Source organism: Setaria viridis, chromosome 4 (assembly GCF_005286985.2).
Source record: "Setaria viridis chromosome 4, Setaria_viridis_v4.0, whole genome shotgun sequence".
Classification (NCBI taxonomy): domain Eukaryota; kingdom Viridiplantae; phylum Streptophyta; class Magnoliopsida; order Poales; family Poaceae; genus Setaria; species Setaria viridis.
In genome coordinates this window covers 35,200,190-35,217,244 of record NC_048266.2, presented here as the reverse complement: position 1 = coordinate 35,217,244, position 17,055 = coordinate 35,200,190, and the positions used below count along the sequence as shown (strand labels likewise).

The window sequence follows — 17,055 nt, the reverse complement described above, 5'->3', positions numbered from 1 at the left end:
TTTGATGAAAATGGATATGATGCTGAAAGACTTTGAAGGAAACATCTCACCAGCTCGGGTGGCACTCTGCGTTGATTTGACGGTTGGAAGTAAGACCTTACCTACCACATTTTTCATCATTAATGGTAAAGGGTCATATAACATGCTCTTAGGTCGAGATTGGATTCATGCCAATTGCTATATCCCGTCTATGATGCATCAATGCCTCATCCAGTGGATCAGCAATTCAATGGAAGTTATCCCTGCTGATTCCCCTTTTAGCATTGCCGCAGCCGATGACTAGCAGTGGATCTGTGAACAAGTACGTTTTATATCTGGCAAAGCCTAGGATATAGACTTCTTGAAGGTGTTCGATTTTGGACTACAGCCGATCCAAGTAGTCGGCTCAGAAGAATCATCTTGATGGATGAATTCGTTGAAGATAATGGGAAGCTTGGGCACGGGTTTACGTTGGCCAATGAATTAGAGCAGGTAGATCTTGGAGATGGCAGCAAGCCAAGGCCGATGTACATTAGTGCTAAGTTAGATCCTGAGTATAAGAAAGAATTGATTAAGTTACTTAGGGAGTTTAAAGATTCCTTTGCTTGGGAATATTATGAAATACCTGGCTTAGACCGATCTATTGTTGAACATCGGTTGCCTATAAAGCCAGGGTATCGGCCGTATTAGCAGTCTGCGCGGCGTTGTAATCCAAAAGTGTTGCATGATATTAAAACTGAGATTACAAGATTAATTGAAGCTAACTTCATCAGGCAGTGTCGTTATGTTGAACGGATTTCTAATGTTGCCCATGTATACAAGAAGAATGGAAAGCTACAAGTTTGTATTAATTTTAGGGATCTCAAAAAAGCCACACTGATGGATGGTTATCCAATGCCAGTAGGCGATGTACTGATAGATGCTGCTGCAGGGCACAAAGTTATTAGTTTCATGGATGATAATGCTGGGTATAACCAGATATTTATGGCGGAAGAAGATATTTCCAAAATAGCCTTTAGGTGTCCTGGGCACGTCGGCTTGTTTGAGTGGATCATCATGACTTTTGGATTGAAGAATGTTGGGGCTACATATCAACGGGCCATGAACTATATTTTCCATGAACTCATCGACAAGATAGTAGAGATTTACGTCGATGATGTCGTGGTTAAATCAAAACGATACTAGGAGAATTTGGCCGATTTACGCAGGGTTCTGGAGTGCACAAGGAAGTATGGACTGAAGATGAATCCAAATAGGTGTGCTTTTGGCGTATCGGCTGGACAGTTCTTGGGTTTCATGGTACATGAACGTGGCATCGAGGTTAGTCAGAGGATCATTGGTGCCATTAACAAGGTTGTTGCTCCAAAAAATAAAACTGAGTTTCAGTCATTGATCGGCAAGATTAATTTCATTCGAAGGTTCATATCAAACTTGTCTGGAAGAATTCAGGCATTCAGTTTGTTGTTAAAATTAAAGGTTGATCGAGAATTTATTTGGGGAGTGGAACAACAAAAGGCATTAGATGAAATCAAGCGGTACTTAGTGTCACCTCCAGTGTTGGTACCACCCCAGTAACATAAGCCGTTCAAGTTGTACTTATCGGCTGATGAGCGTGCCGTCAGATCGGCCCTTGTTCAGGAGTTTGAGGGTAAGGAACGGATGATTTATTATGTGAGCAGGAGACTTTTGGATGCGGAGACCAGGTATTCTCCGATCGAAAGGTTGTGCTTATGCTTGTATTTCTCCTGCACTAAGCTTAGACATTATCTATTATCAGCTGAATGCGTCGTCGTATGCAAAGATGATGTTGTCAAATATATGTTTTCGTTGCCAATTTTGAATAGGAAAATCGGAAAATGGATTTTGGCTCTCTCAGAATTTGACCTGAAGTATGAATCGGCTAAAGCTGTTAAAGGACAAGTCATGGCGATTTTGTTGTTCAGCACTGTGGTCCAGAGGTTGCTGTCGTGGAACCAGTTCCATGGACTTTATTCTTTGATGGATCTTCATGTGGAATTAGCTCAGGGATCGGCATAGTGCTTGTGTCACCACAGGGGGCAAACTATGAGTTTTTGTTGCCTATTGATGCTACCGCTACCAATAATCAGGTTGAATATGAAGCTGTTTTAAAGGGCATCAAGCTGTTGAGAGAGATTAAAGCTGATGCTGTTGAAATATTTGGGGATTCTATGCTGGTCGTCAATCATTTAACTGGAGAATATGAATGCATGGATGACATTTTGAGAGTCTACCATGAAGAGTGCCTCCAGTTACTTAAGGAATTCAACAGCGTGACCATTGAGCATATTCCCAAATCTTACAATGAAGAGGCTAACAGACTCGCTCAAAGTGCTTCTGGGTATCGGCCGATTTGTGGTGCTATGGCCTTAGAGCCGATGGTTGATGATTGGAGGAAAGAAATAGCCGATTATTTAAGGGATCCATCCAAAAAGGTTGACATATGAGTACGTCTTCAGACCATAAAATATGTGTTACTAGGGGATGGTTTATATTATCAGACGATTGATGGGGTCTTGCTCGAGTGCCTTGGCATTGAAGAATCAAAAAGCTTAATGGGCGAAATTCATGAAGGAGTTTGTCGGGCTCATCAATCGGCCTTTAAAATGAAATGGATTGTCAGAAATAATGGGTACTACTGGCTAACTATCCTTGAAGATTACTTCAAGTATTACAAGGATTGTCAAGATTGCCAAAGGTTTGGCAATGTACAGAGAGCTCCGGCATCAGCTATGAATCCTATAATTAAGCCGTGGCCGTTCAGGGGTTGGGGAATTGACTTGATCAGCCAGATCTATCCATCATCAAGTAAGGGCCACAAGTTCATATTGGTAGCAACATATTATTTTACAAAGTGGGTTGAAGTGATTCCTTTGAAGAATGTGACATCGGCAAACATGATCGACTTTGTTAAAGAGCACATTATCTATCGGTTCGGTATCCCTCGGACTATTACAACCGATCAAGGGACTATGTTCACTTCAGTGGGATTTGATGAATTTGCTGCTAGTATAGGGATTAAATTATTGAATTCTTCTCCTTATTATGCTCAAGCAAATGGTCAGGCTGAAGCATCCAACAAAGGAATTATCAAGTTAATCAAGAGGAAGATTGAGGAGCAACCAAGACGTTGGCATGTTACGCTAAATGAATCTTTGTGGGCATATCGGATGGCCTATCATGGTGCTACAAAAGTATCCCCTTATCAGTTGGTTTATGGGCATGAAGCGGTTTTGCTTGGGAATTAAAGACGGGATCAAGACGTATATCATTGCAGTATCAATTGACAACGATGATTACTCAATCCTAATGAAAGGTGAGTTGGAGGATCTAGCAAGTCATCGGCTAAGGGCTTTGATCAGTATTGATGAAAATAAAAAGAGAGTGGCCAGATGGTATGATAAGAAGGTCAAAGTCAAAGAGTTTTCCTAGGGAGATCTGGTCTAGAAATTAGTGTTGCCGATAGGGTCTAAAGATCCTAAATACGGAAAATGGTCACCCACGCGGGAAGGACCATATCGGGTAAATCAGTGTGCTCCGGGCAATGCATATATTCTAGAGACATTTGAAGGGGAAGAATTCGTTAGAGCCTTAAACGGGAAATACTTAAAGAAATACTACCCCAGTATATGGGTAGATGCATAGCCGATGGCTTAAAGCTTCGGACCGTTATAGCCAATACTAATTATATCACCTTCAGTACAAAAAGAAGGAAAGCAAACATGCTAATAGCCGATGAGATACAAGTAAGCCGATTTCAGTTCGGTACGTCAGGTGATACATGGCCGACGCAATATGCGTCTCCCTTAGAACAAATAATATCTGCAATCTCTAAGTTATCAAGGTACAACAAGACATTACATCGAACCCAAGAAAAACCCTGGATTGATTTTATCGCACGCAGGCGAGCTTGGTTGTCTTCATCTTGAAGATTAGCGATTACTTGTTCTCTTTGGTGAAGTAGGCCTGGATGGTGTCCTAGTTGAGTTGTGGTTATGTTAATCTCATTGGTGATCTGGCTCAGTTCTTGCAGAAGCTGATCCCTTCTGGCTTCCAGAGTAGTCAATTTACTTTCAAGAATTGAAAACAAAAGTTGAAGGCCTCGTGCTTGAATGGCCGATTGTTGCACCTGCTGACTTGAACTTGCAGAGTTGATTGCAAATAAAACCAGCTTGACATTCGAGGGAATGTAATCTCTGATTTGATCAAGGTTGGTCTGGATCAGATCTTTGTTCGCTTGAGAGAGCTTCTTGTTGGATTAGAGGAGGAAGATGATGGCCGTGGATTTATAGTCTTGCCTGTGAAGGGTATGCATGGCATTTCATCCGCCGTCTGCGCGAAATACGAGAAGCTGTTGTTCATCAGCGCTTTCTCAGGGAAGTAAATCATGGCCGAGAGAATTTCGGAAGCGAAAGATATATTTCACTCCGAAACTGGGGGGCATGTGTTGACACCGTTTTTTGACATGTGTCAAAACTGGCATCAAAAGGAAGCAAAGATGCTGATGCATGACAGAAGGACAACGGCTAGTGAAAATGGCTGATAGAGTCACAAAGGTTCAGCCGATGAAAGGTGACAGAGACTCAGCCGATGAGGACGGGAGGTGTCAGCCGATAAAAGGTGACGGAGACCCAGCCGATGAGGACGGGAGGTGTCAGCCGATGAAGGGTAACAGGGACCCAGCCGATGCGAGCAAGAGGATTCCAGCCGATCGGAGATATTGGGGTTAGACCATTAAAAGGCAAGAGAGTCTTGATCGGCGAAGATATTGCAAGACAATGGATGTAGAGTTGGTCGAGGGAAGCCAAATTCGTTTCTGACTCTTGTACGAGTTGTTTTATTTAGATAAGTTTATTTCTTTAGTTACAGATATTGTATTGCGTCGTAATTGACTAGGACTAGGAGTCTTGAGTTTAGGATATAAATAGAAACCCTGTGAGGTCTGAAAAACATGTACACACACAAACAAACAAATCTACTTTATTCATAATTTACTTTCAAGTCGGCGACTTCACCAAAGTTCTCGTTTGCTTCATGAGTTCTTCGAAGCTAGCAGGGCAGCATCATCTTGACATTCGGTTGGATCGTAAGTTCCGCGTTTATCGAGTAATTTCTAGGCTTTAACTTCCGACGCATCGCTATTGTTTCGTCTAAATTTTTTCATCAAGTTATCGATATTTGCTAGATCTGCAAGTTTATTTGTTTAAATCTTGTTGCTTTAGCTTTTATCACCACTATCCAGCTTGGAATAGGTTCCGATCGGCTTCTTATCCTGTTTTTCAATCAAGAACTGTTCTATAGCTGATTAAGATCTATTTCAAGTGTTGTTCGTGTAGCATTGTTTAGGTTGCATTTCAATAGTTCCTTTACATTGATTACGCATACATCGGCTAACCTAGCTGATCGTCTATTTCTGTATCGGCTACTCGGCTGTTACGATCTCCTGGAGCTAAGCGGAACATCAGTCGATTTGCTCTCGAATTTAATGTCTTCTTTGCCCTTGTCAATTAGCAGGTCAAATTGACTGGCACGCCTTGGATCGAGAGGGTTACAATCTGTACTTGAGCGAAGTAGATCTCTCAGGTTTCGTGTGTTAGTACGCGAAGGTCACCGCCCGATTTTTGCGTCAACAGGTAGAAGGTGATGATGCAGCCCACATTGCCAGAGTAGACGAACAAGGTGGAGATGAGACGGAGACGCTGGCAACGAGGTGGTGATGGACGAAGTGAGGAGATAGACCAGAATGATCTGGCGCAAGGCCTAATGATCCGGATGACGTGGAGGCGAAGCTCGAAGGAGATGAGGAAGAACTTGAATAGCTTGACGAAGACCATGCGTGCGATGCACACACTGACATAGTCATGGACAAGGTCGCAGATGTTGTCGACGGTGATGATGATGCAATGGCAAGAGGACCATGGAGGGCGGCGTTGCTGCTCAAAGAGGCGGCACAACCACAACTGTCGTGTTGATGGAGGTGCACGCGTACTCAAGACAACTGTCCCAAATCCGCACGTGTCATGACCGTGCACTGATTGGCTGATCAGATCGAGGGCGCAACTACCAGACGGTGGATGATGATGTCGTGCAGATCGGAGCCATGGCGACGATGTCGAGGACGACTGGCGTGGAGACCGTATGGCGGAGGGGCCTGGTGGCACTATGGGTGGTGCCCCTATGCGCACTGCACGCTAGCCCGGGCCACACAGGTGTTAAAGAAGAACAGCCGGTGACGATGTAGAGGAATAGGCATGCGGAGTCGATACAGTGGCGGGCGACGTAAACCTGATTTCTGATCGAGAAAAAAAATACAGCAGCAACTTCTCCTATACAACCTTATGTGCATGTAGCCCTTAGCTCCACCTTCTTGTTTTTTCCTTCTGCGCAAAAGCACGATAGAGAAGGGGAGGGATAGGCAACGGCCAGACGCACTACGGTGGAGAGAGTCTGCCATTGGAGCATGGCCGGCAAGGACGCGCATCACTACTGGAAAATTATCCTTTTGTCCATTGCATTAGTGCCAGTTGCAACTGGGCCTGGTACTAATGTGAGCATTAGTACTGAGCCTAATGAATAGTTCCCCAGGAGCCTCCTGTGACCCCCTTTAATACCGGTTGGGGGCTCCAACCGGTACTAAAGGTTGCACATTAGTATCGGTTGGAGCCTCCACCCGGTACTAATGTGCCATCGAGCCTTTAGTACCGGGTGTTGGCTCCACCCGGTACTAATATGCAACCTTTAGTACCGGGTGCAGCCTCCACCCGGTACTAACTTCCCTCCTATAAATCCGCCTTCTTCTTCCTCCTACCCGAGCCATTAACCACAGCTCGGGCTACATCCTATCCTTGGAGTCATAGGGGAGGTGCTGCCGGATTGAAGACCATTTTGTGCGGATTTCACTCATTCAAGTGTTCTAAAGGTTAGAAACTTCATCCTCCATTGATACATCATCGGCCTCGCGTGACATGGCAACCAATTTAGTACCAGTTGGTCTCCCCAACCGGTACTAAAGGACCCCCTTTAGTACTAGATATTTCAACCAGTACTAAAGGCCCCCCCTTTAGTACCGAACTAGCAATACCGGTTACGCAACCGGTACTAAAAGAGGTTACGAACCGGTATTGATGGGGCTTTCCCAGCAGTGCATGCAGCCCCAAGGCGAGGTCCCTCCTACGGCGGCTTGAGGAGCACGGCCTCACGGCCGCAGATCCCGCAGGTTGCACGGAGCAACAACGTGGTCGACGTCCTTCACATAGACTGGCCCGGTTAGCAACCTGACACAGCGAAGCGGAGGCATCTCGACTTCCGAGGGAAGCGAGGGCGATGACGGCGCTGAGCTGCACGGCAACCCAGCAAGCCTACGGACGACTGCACCCAAGATGAGTTCCTTCACGATCCGTTGCTGCTTGACGCAACGATGGCAGCCGGATCAATAAGATCCGCCGCAAAACAAGAGCGCTGCCCCTGGTGGAGATCGATCTCCCCAGGGGCGGCGCGGTGGGCAGAGGAAGATACGGGTTAGATCTGAAAAAAAACTCGTGATACCATGTAGGAGGAATAGATTGTGTATAATAGATGGATTGGTTGTATTGCATTGAGCCTTTCAGCCGATATATATTGAGTACAAGACTTGGAGGGCAAGGCTCCATTGGATATATATGGCAGTCTACGATACATGTATCTACAACTACCAAATATACTCTAAAACATGCACTCTTGCTTTGGAATTTCATTAAATAAGCCTCTCCATGAGCCATTTTTCCAGCATTTTTCCTTTATGAAATCAATTAATTCTTTTTCGAGTCTCATTTTATCTTACCTTGCTACTAATCTTCAGTATCCTGTGCCTATTACGTCATTGCATGCGTTGCTAGTTTGTTAAACCTCAGTGTGTGGTCCTTTTATCACGTCTAGCCGTCTAGAGACAAAATACTTATTTTATAACCATAGAAGAAAAGTCCGCACAGGCATTAGAAGACGGGGCTAAACTTCATGGCTAAGGATTTGTTCTTTTTTTCTTTGATGAAAAATAGTACTTCTACTGTGGCTTATGATCGACCATCATAAGTAGGACACCATACGATAGGATGCGTTGATTTGCCTTGTGGTTGTATTAGCCATCGACAGGCCTTGCTCCGCAACAGCAGAGCTGCAGGGCTCGCATTATTAGGTGAGTGCTTAATATTTCTTACAACTTTCCTTCCTTCCGATTTGTCGCCACTTCGTAGATCAAAAGCTACTGAATTCAGTTTGTTTTGGTTTCGCCTGTTAATCGATCCGTTGATTCTCTTTCCTGATTCAAGTTGATGCTATGACGACCAGAGTGTATGCATGTGATATGCCATGTGTGTTTTGGTTCATCTGATCTGTCCATGTTCTCCCAATTGCCTGGGCTGTTAATTCGATCTCAAGATCATAATATAAACTATTCTTTATCTTTCTTGTTGTGCTACATGCAAACCTTTTATGTACACGTTCTTAAAAATAAAATTCTTGGTCTAATTGCTTGTGATTTTGACATATAGTTGCTGCAGGGGGGAAGCTCCAACCACGACCATGGCAGATGAGGTCAAGATCCAGATCGATGCCGTGCCCACTGATAAGGATCCAAGCCAAGGTGAGGACCACACCTCCAATCGATGCTGGTTCACGCGCCAGCCAGCTACCTTGTCTCTCCAAGGATTTCACGCGAATAAACTGTGCAATTGCAGCTTCGAGTTCATCTTCCGAGACGGAGAGAACCGCGACGGAGACTGAGAGGCCTGCATCAGGAACACCCGGCGCACAAGGCCAGGTACGCGCTCAGCATGTGCACGCATGCTTAGTCGTTCCTCTACAGTTTGCTGAAATATCAGGCAAAACCACCGGCCACCGGCCGGTAAGTCGTCAGGCCTCGTCATGATTAATGGCGCTTGGACGCCGGAGGCCGGTCGTGAGGGCCGGAGCCCACCGAATACAGCAGCCGCGTTGGCAAACAAGAAACCGTGAATAACCCCGCACCTGCATTCACGAGTGGAACAGAAGTAGGGGTATAGAATCTAGGTGCGGCATGTGATGTGGGGAACAAAGGTACGGTGTTCCTTCACCTCTTCTCGACAAATGCCAAGAAAAGATCACTAGTAGAGAATTGGCTTTCCATGCGCCCCCTTTTGTCCCGGTTTAAAGTTGGTCCGGAACAAAATGTTCACCAACCGGGACTAAAACTCGGTCACTGGTGGGGGGCTCACCAACCGGGACCTTTTATCCCGGTTGCAAAGACTAGTGGGAAAAAAAGACTCTGAGAGGCCTTTTATCCCGGTTTGAAACACCAACCGGGATAAAAGACCCCCCCTTTTATCCCGGTTGGTAACACCAACCGGGATAAAAGGGTCAAGAGCCTTTTATCCCGGTTTGTAATACCAACCGGGATAAAAGGGGGTCATTTATTTCGGTTGGTATTTCAAACCGGGATAAAAGGGTCCCCAACGAGGTGACTGGAAGGTGACTGGAAGAGGATTAAATCCTCGAACCCTTTTATCCCGGTTTGTAATACCAACCGGGATAAAAGGGGGTCTTTTATCCCGGTTGGAAACACCAACCGGGATAAAAGGGTCCCCCACGAGTTAATACAAAAGGATAGCATCCCCTACATAGTTAGATGTGGTGTGTAGGTGGGATGGCAAGGAAGCTACGCGCGAGGCTGGAGGTTGTGGGTTCGAATCCCACGAACCGCGCACGCGCATATTTCGCGTGATAAATCGCGTGACTTGTGACTTGCGTATTACCAACCGGGATAAAAGGGGGTCTTTTGTTCCGGTTGAGTGACCCGGGCCTTTTGTCCCGGTTGACTGGGGATACCATGTTTAGTTTCTAATTAAGATAAACCTTGCTAGCAGTCTCAATATACAAAGCGCACCTATATAGTTGCGCCAGGAAAACGTTGTCAGGAGAAGAAAATTGAAAGAACTGACCTTGCCCAAAAACTAAGGTAAAGGCAAGGGAAGAATCAATCATTCGTTTCGTACGTGCTCTTCCTTTGTCAGGTAGGTTAGGCAAATTTAAGGGATCCTAACAAGTATGCAACTACCGAAGACAGTGCCACTCTGTTCAAGTACTCTTTAAAACATATATTATGTTCAGCTTGATGGCTATGTTTTGAGATATAGAGTCATGCTTGGATACTATGATTGAGATGTAGTGAAAATGATCTAGTATAGAATACAATATTTTAATCTAAACATTGATAATAGTCCCCATCTGCATTTCTCCTTTTTTCTAGATAATGACCTACATGTCAATGCATCCATCCTCTCTCATCTCTCTACCGATTCCTAACCTTTTCCATCATGACTGTGCGAAGCTCCAATGACACCATCACCCGTCCCGGAGCTGCTCACCCGGAGGCGTCGAGCCCCTTGCTATAGCAGTAGTTTGCTGCCGTGGGAGGGAGGGAAGAAAAGGGGGCAGGGGAACTCGATTTGGTGGGAAGTGACAACAGGCAGCGCATCGATCCCCTAGGAGGTGGATGTGGATCCTTGCGGTGTCGAGGACAGCGGAGGTGGCCTTGGGGGCGGAGTTCCTTGCACGTGACCAACGATTACAAGCTAGATGGGGTTCCTAGCAGCATCGAGGGCTGCGGAGGTCGCTTGCGACCGCAATGACCCTAGCTCACTGGCCCTACCGGCCTGTCCATTGGTGTCGAACGCCCCATTGCCTCAGCACTTTGCGCGCGCCACCATCAACTTTGTCGCTGGTGGATAGGATCTCAGGAAAGGCTGGAGCGAAGCTTTAGGAGAATACAAGGGAGCTCGAGGGCGGCCTAAGGGAAGCTCATGGGCATGTACCTAGTAGCACAGTGCATATCCCATAGAGACGAGGTTGGAGGGAATGTATCTAGTGGAAACCATCTACCCCGTGCAACCTTGAAAATTATGAATCAAGATCACGAGATGTTAATCTAATGGATAGGGTTAGAGGTGGGATTATTTTGCGCTTAAGCTTCCCCACCCGCTTGCCACTTTTTCTAATACCCCCTGCGGCCAGGCGTCAAGAGGAGTTGAAAGTGGCCAGGCGGGTGGGGGGAGGGCTTAAGCGCAAAATAATCCCACCTTTAACCCTATCCATTGGATTAACATCTTGTGGTCTTAATTCATAGTTTCCAAGATTACACGGACTGGGTAGATGATTTCCACTAAATACGTTCCCAAGGTTGGAGAGGAAGGTGAGATTGATATTGAGAAGCAGGCCAGCCGAGCGTGCCGATAAAACCAATGGGCGGCTCAGCGGCAGCCACGGTGGATGGATAGGGAAAGAAATGGACAAGTGGGTCCCGGATGACATGGTGGAGTGAGAAAGAAACGGACAAGTGGGTCCCAAATGACATGGTGGAGCGAGACTTTCTGACATTTGGATCCCACTAATGTCAACTAAAATCACATTCAAAGCCACTTTTAAAATGGTGCATGGGTTAAGTTGACCTGTTTTGATAGATGAGAGGTGTATGATTCCTTGAGGGTGGCTTTCGGGTTCACCAGGTGAAATGGACTTTGCTTTATTTTATTTAATGGTACCAGCATGATTCATACTCGAGATCTCTAAAACCCTAATATAAGTTGTAAGCATTGGCCCTGATACCACATTAAGTTGTAAGCATTGGTGAATAGTTTAACCCAAAAATTTAAGGGAACAGTGCGCAATTCACTTATATTAACACATCGTGGGATTCGAACCCACAACCTCCAGCCTCGCGCGTAGCTTCCTTACCATCCCACCTACACACCATATCTGACTATGTAGGGGATGCTATCCTTTTGTATTAACTCGTGGGGGATAAAAGACCCCCTTTTATCAATACCAACCGGGATAAAAGGGTTCGACAGATTTAGTCCTGTTCCAGTGACCTCGTTGGGGACCATTTTATCCCGGTTTGAAACACCAACCGGGATAAATGACCCCCTTTTATCCCGGTTGGTATTACAAACCGGGATAAAAAGCTCTCGACCCTTTTATCTCGGTTGGTGTTTTATCCCGGTTGGTAACACCAACCGGGATAAAGGGGGGGGTCTTTTATCTCGGTTGGTGTTTCAAACCGGGATAAAATGTCTCTCAGGATCTTTTTTTCACACTAGCCTTTGCAACCGGGATAAAAGGTCCCGGTTGGTGAGCCCTCCACCAGTGACCGAGCTTTAGTCCCGGTTGGTGAACCTTTTGTCCCGGACCAACTTTAAACTGGGACAAAAGGGGGCACATCGAAAGCCAATTCTCTACTAGTGTGTGGATGTGGGGAGACAAAGCATGGAGGGACAAATGTGATCTAGAAGTGGTAGTCAAGTGGAAATTGTTGGTGTAAGAAAGGTAGCAACTTAGTGAAGCCTAGGAGGAGAGATTTGTCAACGTGTCATTGGTGGGTGACATATCTACGGTAGAAACTACTGGGTGCAAGCATATCGGAGAGTGAGTTTGGATTCGATCATAGGGAAAGAGAAATTGGAAGTGCATTATTGATCATTTTCACCAAAATATAGTGAAAGCCTCTAACCGATCGATTAATTAACTCAATCACCAACGAAGTTCAATTGAAGAGCATTGGAACCGTTGGGACGGTTGTGTTGATCGAGAATATTGATCGTGCCCAGCGAAATGGAGTGACAATTCAAGATCGAGTAAGTAACACATGTTAAATATTGAGTTGTTATTTGCTTATGGAATGTTGATTCCTTATTTTCTAATTAATTGTTCAATTTGATAGATCAACACTCGGGAGCTCTATGTACAAGCAGAGGGATTCGAATCCAACTTAATGCACTATTGTTTGTTGCTCCAAGCCTCCTGCACAATGAGAGTGGATAAATAGAAATAGTTATGGCCATCCACTTAAAAAAGGCCAAGGATGTCACCAAGTTTATAATTAGGAAGATCTCATTGTCGTACATACATCTATGGGCCCACCAGAAGGTTTGGACAATCCTAAATATGGGGCTGGACATCAAGACGTAGGTGCAGTACAGTGTAGTCTACATGGCAAGATAGGAACTAGTCGAGGATTAGGAAAAGTACTCGTGGCAATAAGAGTAGAACTCGTCTAGTCGAATCCGACTGGTATTTTTGTAACCAACCGACCTGTAACCCTACCCATGGCAATATAAGGCGAGGCAGGTACCCCCTCCAAAGCAATTCAATCCAACCAACACACAGGACGTAGGGTATTACGCTATTCAGCGACCCGAACTTGTCTAAATCATGTGTCTACATTTACCTTCGAGTTCCTAATCTTGACGAGCCCTATTAACCAAAATACTACCTCAGGCACCCCCCTCGGTAGGTTGCCGGGTCTAAACACCGACACTCATTGAGGACTATGATGATGAGAGTCGCACTCCAAGCTTGGAGGCACCCAATGAAAGAAGACCTCTGGGAAGGAAACAAAAGAAGGAGAGTATTAAGAAGGGAGAATGATGGTCTTGTATTCTTGTTTGCGGTGCAAGAGATGATCATAACAAAGAAGGAGATGTAGGCCATGAGGAAGAATGAAAAGGAATCAAGGTGGATGAAGGTCAAGTCACTGGAGAAGTGAAGGTGGCATATGGGGAGCATAATTTGGTGATTGAAGAGAAGTTGAGAGTCCTTGGACAAGAGGTGCAAGCAAAGAAGATGAAAGCAAAAATCAAGATCATGTTTATGGAAACTAGTGGGATTGGAGGTAATGCACACGCAAATTCTAGCGTCATGGTTGAGTGGGACTTAGAAGGGAATATAAATTAGAGTGTGTGATGATCGACATGTGATTTATGCATTTCGACCATATAAGTTATGTTCGAATTTGAAATGGTGTTGAATTTATGTGCTATAGAAAACTAAATATTTGAGTTATTTCGATGTGAAAGTAGAGTTATCATTATGTTTATATGCAAGTGTAGAGAGAAATAAAGAGAAAGGATTATTAGGATGAGTTTATCGGGAATTGCAAAGCACCTCTCTTAATAATCCTAAAAGTGATATAGGAGCAGGCCGATAATAAGGTTCTGTTTGTTTCCCTCCTAGATTATACAAACTAAAGTATGATCTATGGATAGTAGGGTAAAATACCATTCTAGAACCACTCTAGGATCATAATAATCTGAAATAAGCTTGGGAGACCACAAATTATTTGTAGTCCCATAGTAGCTTTTATCATAAAATGCATGACCATAATCCAACTTATTTATAATCTAGAGGGATTATAATCTGAAACAAACAGGCTCTAACTTAGGTTTTGTTAGGTTAATCCTTTCCAAGGGGATTGCTTCCCTAAATCTATTAGGCAATTAATCCCCCCTCAATCCCTGCACTCTTTCTCAATCCGATATTAAAAGGTCACTTTATTGAGCATGGATGGGAGACTATTAGATTGGAGACTATTAGAGTTGCTGTAAGCTACTATCTTTGTACACATGATGTACCCTTGAACATACTTTTTAGTGCACGCATGTCATTTTGTGATTCGTTCTGAATTTTCAAGTGATAAACATTTTCTAACGCAGTCACTGACTACTGGCAGCTAGATACCGATGCATTATTAGGATTTAATCATCTTTACTGATACTTCTTGCTGCAATTGGCCTCTGCAGGATGAGACAAGCACCGTGGGGAACGAACAGGGTGGCACAGCAGAGGGCGAGAGAGACATCCAGCTCGGCGCAGTGGTGGCCATCCTCTCCTTCACCGTGATGCTCCCCGGTCTCTCCTTCAGTTCAGCGGTGGCAAAGGGCCCGGAGAACTGGCGCCTCGACATCCTCATGCTCTTCGCATTCGCTTCTTGCATCTGTGGTTTATCGTTCATGCTCCTGAGCATGCAGCTGCTGGGGGCTCCGGAGACCCGTGCCTCCTTGCACCGGATCATCTCTCGCTGCCTCTTCTATGCCTGCATCGCCTTGCCAGCGCTGACAATACTCAGCCTGCTGCTGGTCATGCCGTTCAAGCTTTTCCTCTACGTTGGTCTCGCTGTCCCTCCGTTGGTGGTAGTGACGGTTGCCGGCGTCCACTGGTACGTCAAGAGCAGGAGCGAGGGAACAACAAAGCCGGACATCACGGCCGAGTTGAAGGAGCAGGAGAAGGAGATGGAATCCAACTCTAAGATCACCGGGGCCTTGATGGCCTCGTCGTTCGGGGGCCTCGTCGGCACGCTCGCAGCCTTGGATAAACAATCGGGAGACACCGGCGGCGACACCCTCCGCGGCACCCACGTCGCCATCATGTTCATGTTCAGCACAGCCGTGACGAGCGTTCTCCTGATGGTTCTTTCGATGGTGGCGCTGAAGATTGAAAGCAGAGTGCACAGGCGGTCCATCGTCGGAGCAATCAGGCATGCAAACGTCATCCTGCTCGGCTTGATCGCCGTCGCCGCATTCTCGGCGGCATTTGTGGTCCTCAGATTCTACATACTCACCGCGTTCGTCTCCGTGGCCCTCGCCGCCATGGTCCAGTTCATCATCGAGCATTGCACAACTGCCAAAGTCGATGCTGATGAACCGGTTGAAGGCCGGCAAGATGACAGCAACGACGTGCATCCAGACCCGGACCCGATCCAGGAGACGCAGCTCGGGTGGATGGCTGACATAGGCAAACAGGTGACTGCGTGGTCGCTGGGAGGAGTCATGGTAATCTTTGGACGCTTCATTGGAGATTCTGACAAAAATCACGACAAGGCCGCGGCAAACAAGACCTGCATGTTCCTGCTGACCTCGGCGTTTGCATCCGGGCTCGGGCTCATGTTTCTGATGAACTTCGGGTCCGGAGGTCGTCCAGCCAGAGTTGTCATCAACGCGGCCACCAACATACTGGCTTGCTCGGCCCTGGGGATGATTGCAGCAGCCGCACTTGCTATCTACGGCGTGGTAGTCATAAAGTCGTAGCAACGAAGAATCTCACATCCTCACTGAACATTTTTGGGCCACCATGCACCACGGCAACGACGGATGACTAAGTATAGCTCACTGCATTCTGTATTGTTTTATTCTATATGATATTCTGATGTTCTGAGCGGTAGATCATGGAACAAACAAATTATGCACGCCTAATGCGTGCCCATAGGCCATAGGGTCCAGGTAGTTATGGTACTAGTATGAGAAGTGCCTGGCGCGTTTAGCGGCAATTTGTCCATTGATTTTACAAGCAATAACTACTGATTGACATCTTTCATGACCCTGAAACCGCGGCTTTGCTGTTGTAATTCTGTTCCTTTCTTGTTCCATTCTCCTCTCGTGTTTGCTGGTCAACTCTGTTCACTACTGCTGCAGCAGGTAGGGTGTGCTCTTACCCCCTTGTGAGTGCAAAGGTCCTCACAAGTCGTATGGAAGGAAAGGAGATGCAAAGACCAACAAATATTTTAGCGCGCAACTGCACATCGATTAATTGGGGCGTGGATTGGGGCATGGAGCTACGACATGGCGGAATAGAAAACTGCCATCTCCGGCAGCGTGGTGTGTCCGTCATTAATGTTTTTTTTTTGAACAGGAGGGGCTAAGACCCTACTGGTTATATATTAAAACAAAAGAGTTACAGAAGTAATTACAAGCAGAAAAAAGGGAAGGGGGGAGGGATTACAACAGATGTTCGTGCCATTCTAAGGTGTTAAAGTTTAACATGGTGTGTTAAACTTTAACACATATGGAGTGTTTGGATGGGCTGTTAAATTTAACACCAAAGGTTGGAATTGACACCAATACCCCTCGATTAATGCTCTTAATGGCTTCCTAATACTCCTGTGTGCTTCCTGTTTCCTATGGCGCCAAGTCCTGGCGTTGAGTTTTGGTGCATGCTGGGTATGGCTGCTGTTGCTGCTCATACGTTTTGGTTTTTTTTCTCATTCAACCAAATCAAAGAACTAAAGGAGAAAAAACCTTCAAGTTATTTGCATTGTCCTATAAACACGATACAACACAAAGAGTGCACAAAGGTTGTCAATATCATTACAACACAACCATACAAATAATCTACGATTTGTTGTACAAACCATTAGCTAATTCATCACGAAATGCATTCATATTACAGTCTTCGTCCCCTGCTTCGGTATTCATCGCATGTCCTTCATACTTTGACACT

The 17,055-nt window shown here is 45.6% G+C and overlaps 1 protein-coding gene across 4 annotated transcripts; it reads left to right on the top strand.

Annotated features, from left to right (window-relative positions):
- The first annotated feature begins 7,911 nt into the window (after nucleotides 1-7,911).
- On the top strand, nucleotides 7,912-16,163 carry LOC117852687 (uncharacterized). Of its 4 annotated transcripts, none has more exons than XM_034734887.1 (4): nucleotides 7,912-8,167; nucleotides 8,532-8,614; nucleotides 8,709-8,791; nucleotides 14,583-16,163. In XM_034734887.1, the coding sequence occupies exons 2-4, from the start codon at nucleotides 8,554-8,556 to the stop codon at nucleotides 15,864-15,866; spliced, it is 1,428 nt and encodes a 475-aa protein (XP_034590778.1). In that variant the 5' UTR covers nucleotides 7,912-8,167; nucleotides 8,532-8,553; the 3' UTR covers nucleotides 15,867-16,163. The 4 variants fall into 4 exon arrangements, with proteins under 4 accessions (XP_034590778.1, XP_034590777.1, XP_072149390.1 ...); XM_034734886.2 differs by having other exon boundaries at nucleotides 7,915-8,167; nucleotides 8,523-8,614; XM_072293289.1 differs by lacking the exon at nucleotides 7,912-8,167 and adding an exon at nucleotides 12,725-13,675 and having other exon boundaries at nucleotides 8,548-8,614; nucleotides 8,709-12,638.
- The last annotated feature ends 892 nt before the right edge of the window (nucleotides 16,164-17,055 follow it).